This window comes from Lolium perenne, chromosome 4 (genome assembly GCF_019359855.2).
Source record: "Lolium perenne isolate Kyuss_39 chromosome 4, Kyuss_2.0, whole genome shotgun sequence".
Classification (NCBI taxonomy): domain Eukaryota; kingdom Viridiplantae; phylum Streptophyta; class Magnoliopsida; order Poales; family Poaceae; genus Lolium; species Lolium perenne.
In genome coordinates, this window is record NC_067247.2 from 335,307,493 (window position 1) to 335,313,251 (window position 5,759).

Here is a 5,759-nt window from a genome sequence, read left to right on the forward strand (position 1 = left end):
CTCCCACTCACCCTCGGAAGACGATGATGTCGCAGACGACAGCAACCGTGTAGGCCTTGTTGCTCCACTCTACCAGCCATGGAATGGCCCTCGACTCTAGAGATGGTGGTGGCTAGGATTGGGGAGAGAGGCGCTAGGGTTTGTGTGTGAGAGACGGTGTGATAGCGCCCCTCTTTATAGGCCGGAGGGAGGCTAGACAGCGGTGGCACTCATTAACGTCAGCACGGAGAGCTAGCAGCGACGAGACGAATCGCTGCGCCTCTGCGGAAACTGCATCGTCACTACGCGAATAACTTCCGTCGCAATATAGACGGCGGTTGGGTTAATTTTTATGTGTTAATGATGCATCGGGTCCACCACTTCCCGCCGCCCTTCTCACTCTGTCCGGCGCTCGCTCCGTCCGGCGTGCCCGGAGCATCCCCTATGGATCGGGGATGGGCTCAGGACGCCGGTCACCGTATTGGACCACACTGGACGGAAGAAGGCGTAGACTGAATCCGAAAATATATTCGACGCACTCGAAAAATCTTTAGAGAACGTTTTGCGGATGGCCTCCGGCTGGATTTCTTTGGAGGGGACGAGCCCGGAGAAAGTTGTGCTCCGTGAACTACCACTCCGGTTAATCTGGCCACAGTCCACCACTATCATCGGTCGCTCTGTGCGCCCAGACCCAACCCAACCGAGGCACCGACGAGCTCGAGAGCCGAGAGCGGGACCGCGAGCTAGTGCTCGTCTGCCCACTCTCACTCCCCACCCCACTCCGGCGCGGCGCCACCTTCTCTTATGCTCTCCCGCCGCGCGCCCCACAACCACCGCTAGCCAGCTGCCCACCCCATTCCCACCACGCATGGGCATGGCCGCGCCGTCGTTCGCCCGCTCCATTTCGCCCCTCCTCGCCCTCCTCGTCCTCCTCCTCCTGGCCGCCGCCGCGCGGGGCAAGACGGTGAAGAGGGACGGTACGTAATTGTTCTCCTCCTTCTCTGCCCCCTTCTCGTTTCAACCCAATCGATCCCTCCTGGTGGTCTCTTACGCGATGGCGGAAAGATGGGTTCTTTAGCTCTTTGTTGGGGATCTGACCCAGCCCCGCTGGTGCTAGGACGCTGCAACCTCCTGCTGATTAGAGCAGAGGTGTTGAATTGGGCATTCGCTTGGTAGGTGGCCGTACTGAAATGAACTCCCAGATGATTATAGCTTCCGTGAAGCTGAGATGCTGCCTGAACTCTAGCTTGACAGTAGGATTTATCTTAGGTGCTGTAGTTAAGTTGTGCTCGTGACAGTCTATTTTTTTGAGCTAGTGATATGCTAAGGCAACGAATAATTAGCAAGTACTCCATGATTCAGTTCCAGAACAGAGGTCCTGCAATGCACTATCTAGTACTATGTATAATTTCACTAGTTGCACAATATATTGCTTGGTGCCTGACTGTGCCAGCACGTAAGCTCTGTGTGTTCACAGAGAAATGGACATTATGCAGAATTAGCAACCTGCAGTGACCGGTCAGTAGTCGCTAGTTGAGTGTCGGAACTCGGAACTGATGGTGTGTCTGTGATGCAGTGAAAGCTTTGAATGAGATCAAGTCTTCACTAGGCTGGAGAGTTGTCTACTCATGGGTTGGGGATGACCCCTGTGGGCATGGTGACCTCCCCCCATGGTCCGGTGTGACATGTTCCCAGCAAGGGGACTACCGAGTTGTGACCGAACTGTAAGAAACATGTTATCATTTCCTGAGTTTACTCTGTATTTATTTTATTGGCATACATAAGATCTTTAGGGATTATTTATGATGTATTAGCATGTACATGTAAAAGGCTACAAAACTGTCGTTAGATGTTTAGTTTTCAAAGCTCCTTTTAGAGATAAACATCAATTCATACTTGTACTCTATTTATGTTCATAGCTATTTCAAGCTATCTTGTTTCCAAGCTACAGAAGAGTCATTCCTTCAAGGACTTTCTCGATTGAAATCTTCAAGATGCAACCTCATGCTGGCGAACTGCCTCATGATGCCGAACTGCAGTCTATAATTCCTTTTTGTACATTCCAGTCATACAACATGATCAGATTACAAAAACCTAAGAAACCATGCCATTTCCATTGCCTTGTACTCCCTCCGTTTGTAATATAAGATGTTTTAGCTTTTAGTAGATTCATCTACTTTGGTATGTATGTATCTAGTCTACTTTTAGTGTGTAGATTCACTCACTATGGTGTGTATCTAGCTCACTTTAAAATGTCTAAAACTTCGTATATTTGTGAACGGGTTGAGTATTGCATAGCTAGAACTGTGCAAGAGAGCTAACACGAGTAATGTTAAACCACTCTAGTGTCAGTTTTGAAGCTGACATCATCTACTTATCCTATCGGACTAATTCACCTTTCCTGTGTTGATGGTAATTGTATAAGTAAGATTATTAGCATAAATACATCTTTGACTAGTCGATGCCTGTACTGATATCAACTTTATGGTTTGCAATGTCATATCACTTTTCCGAAGCTTCTGTGTACTGTTTCTGCATATACATGCCTGACTAACCATATTACAATTGTAACTTATTTCAGGGAAGTCTACGCTGTATCAATAGTTGGTCCTTTCCCTACAGCAGTAACAAACCTATTGGATTTAAGAAAATTGTAAGAACTTTATCCTTGTCACCAGTACTTTTATCTTCTTGCTCTTTCTAAGCATCTTCGTGAACATAACAATAAACTGTTGGCATTTTTTTGTGTAATAAGAACTTTTTCCTTGTCACCACTCTTCCTTGTAACCGTCTTCGTTCACATAACAGTAAACTGTTCACATTTTTGTATCTATTTTGTGTAGCTTGATTGAAGTGACGAAGTTACTCACTGTCAAGTTTCTAGTATTTTCGGTGTAACCACCAGTAAGAGTACATGGCAAAACATATATGCAGATGTATATATTAATGTGAAATTTTATGTTTTGTAATGTAATGCAATGTAAGGTAATGTCTCATGGCTCCTGAATTTAGTTATATCATTATCCAGAATTTGGGAACTAATTTATTCTGGAAAGATTGCCACACTTTACATCAGCTTCTTATATCGTCTGAGTTACGTTATCTGTGCATCACGTGTTCATTACATTTATATACGACAGCGGTACTTTTTTTCCATAAAGTTATGTCAGAGATTAAAGATGATTTTTTTCATTAGTGACTAAAGGTTGTAATAAACATCTTCGTAATTTTGACTTTTGTCATCATTTGTTCCTTTGAGATATCTATCTTACCTCATCTTTAACATATCTCTGAACTGAAAATACTTAAATTTTCTAACTATAGGGATCTCCACAATAATAAGTTGACGGGGCCGATTCCTCCACAGATTGGACGGTTGAGACACCTCAAGATATTGTAAGTATGGAATGTCTTTCTGGTTACAGAGGTGCATTTGGATATGCGAGTCATGTCGAGATACTGTTTTGTAAAATGTTTCCGTTTTGCTGTACAGAACATTCATCTCTTATTCTCAGCAGTATTCTAGCAACATCCTCAGATAATGCTGTACTGAATCATAATTACTTTGTTGGCTTCCTTTAGGGTTAAGCTACCCATTTTGACAGCCGTCCGATTAAATCAGTTAATCGGCCAAATTCTGATTAATCTCTACTCTTATGCTGACCGAGCAGTTAGCGATTACCAATTACTTACCAGTGACTGTTGCCCTTCAGCTAATCAAATTAATTTGGTACTCTTAGGAACTTGAGGTGGAATAAGCTTCAAGATGTGCTTCCGCCTGAAATTGGTGAACTAAAGAAACTGACACACTTGTAAGTTCATTTTTAGAATTCACTGGGTTTTAATGGATTAATTACGTCTCAATTTCTGTGTCTGTAACTACTATGCTTCAGGTATTTGAGCTTCAATAACTTCAAAGGTGAAATTCCTGTGGAGCTTGCGAATCTACCAGAACTGCGCTATCTTTATCTGCACGAGAACCGCTTTACTGGACGGATCCCCCCTGAGCTTGGAACTCTCAAAAACCTTCGTCACCTGTAAACATCCATTCTAATTCCTTCTCTCAAGTTCACATGAAAAAATGTCTACAGTAGCAAAGTTCTGTGCAGCATATTTACTGCCTCCAGTTATGTTGATGGTGGTCTCTTTGTTTTCACTTTGTCATGAATGATAAATTCTCTCACTTTTGCAGTGATGTTGGCAGCAACCACTTGATAGGCACCCTGAGGGATTTCATTGGCATTGGGAATGGCTTCCCCTCCTTGAGGAACTTGTAAGCAGAAACTTTACAAGTTACCAGATTCATTCCTTCTCTCCTGACTGGCAAATGCTGTCTTATTAAGCTGATTGCTGAATTGTGTTCTACAGATACGTCAACAATAATCAGTTGATTGGAGTGTTGCCAGATCAGATTGCAAATTTGACCAACCTTGAGATCTTGTAAGTTCCGTCAGAACTTGAAGTTAACCTGTATGAAGCATAGACTCCAGTTCTCTTTGCCCCTTGTGGAGGATCCCCTGCACACAAGGAAAGGAGAATAAGATTTGATCACCTCAGCAGCTAATTTTTCTTCTATGCTCTGCAGGCACTTGTCCAATAATAGGCTGATTGGGTCGATATCTCCGAAGCTAGTCAACATTCCAAGATTGACATATTTGTGAGCCTTATTTCTTAATTTCCAATGTTCAATCTAGTGCATGATCAATACCAGTCACTGTCTTTCATTTGTCTCTGATATTCTCGTACCAAATGATATTTGAAAGGTATTTGGATAATAACAACTTCATCGGAAGGATCCCTGAAGGATTGTACAAGCATCCATTTTTGAAAGAGCTGTACGTTGCCTTCAGAATCTCAACTCTTCTCAAACATAATTTCTTTCGCACTTGAAAGTTATTGTATTTTACTACTATTGAGGCGCACAACTATCCTGGTTGCTGCAGGTACGTTGAAGGGAACCAGTTTAGACCTGGAACCAGATCGAAGGGAACGCACAAGGTGCTTGAGTTACCCGAGGCTGACGCTTTAGTTTAGCCTAGCTCGTGCATAGGCCTGCTGTTAGTATGCTGCATGACAGCAGCCACCATTCTACATCTCCGCACGAGGCAGCTGCAAAATGCACGCATGTTGTAGGTTGTATATTGTACATGTATTACTGGTACAGCAAGCTATGTTCCTCACTGTGATGTACAAACTACAAACCACTTGGATCACTAAATGTCAACGAAAACATGAATCCTGAACCAAGTCAATTGCCATGCCACACTACTGTTAAGAGGGAGTGTTTCGTCAGATGAGTGTGCAGGTTGTGCTGCCTTCGGATGAGTGTATAATGGAGACTTGGATAGCTGCACTTGAGATGCATAGCCAGCTGCACACTGCATGGCACCGACAGTCAAGGATGGTGTGGCCAGTGTGTTTGCCCAATGATATTCTCCTCATGCCACTGGACATGATCTGGCGTCTTGGAAACAAATTCTGAGGGCGTGAATGAACGCGCTGGAAATCAGAGGCAAGTGGGGAGAAGAACATGCCAAAACCAGGCTGGAAAACCTGCCCTTGGAAAGGGGGCACTCATCTCATATCATGAGACAATTACAGCCTGCATCTCATTCTGCTCCCTTTTGAATTTGAGCCCATCTCCTCATTGTCATTTCTATGCAGAACTAAAGCTGGATCAGTGGTCAATAAGATGGTAATAGTGCAGTTGAGATATAAAAAAAAACTGATGTGAGAACCAGGATACTGCTGATCCTGTGCAGTCTGCAGAAGACCCACAT

The 5,759-nt window shown here is 43.9% G+C and overlaps 1 protein-coding gene across 1 annotated transcript; it reads left to right on the forward strand.

The window, feature by feature from the left end:
* The first annotated feature begins 653 nt into the window (after positions 1 to 653).
* On the forward strand, positions 654 to 5,226 carry LOC127296531 (uncharacterized). The gene is made up of 11 exons (XM_051326638.2): positions 654 to 956; positions 1,556 to 1,703; positions 2,561 to 2,632; positions 3,304 to 3,375; positions 3,720 to 3,791; positions 3,873 to 4,016; positions 4,172 to 4,252; positions 4,348 to 4,419; positions 4,565 to 4,636; positions 4,743 to 4,814; positions 4,923 to 5,226. The coding sequence occupies exons 1-11, from the start codon at positions 848 to 850 to the stop codon at positions 5,011 to 5,013; spliced, it is 1,005 nt and encodes a 334-aa protein (XP_051182598.1). The 5' UTR covers positions 654 to 847; the 3' UTR covers positions 5,014 to 5,226.
* The last annotated feature ends 533 nt before the right edge of the window (positions 5,227 to 5,759 follow it).

Coding starts and splice junctions, on each gene's coding strand:
- LOC127296531 (XM_051326638.2), top strand. CDS start 848: ATGGGCATGGCCGCGCCGTCGTTCGCCCGCTCCATTTCGCCCCTCCTC. Junction 957..1,555: donor CAAGACGGTGAAGAGGGACG/GTACGTAATTGT, acceptor TCTGTGATGCAG/TGAAAGCTTTGAATGAGATC. Junction 2,633..3,303: donor CTATTGGATTTAAGAAAATT/GTAAGAACTTTA, acceptor TTCTAACTATAG/GGATCTCCACAATAATAAGT.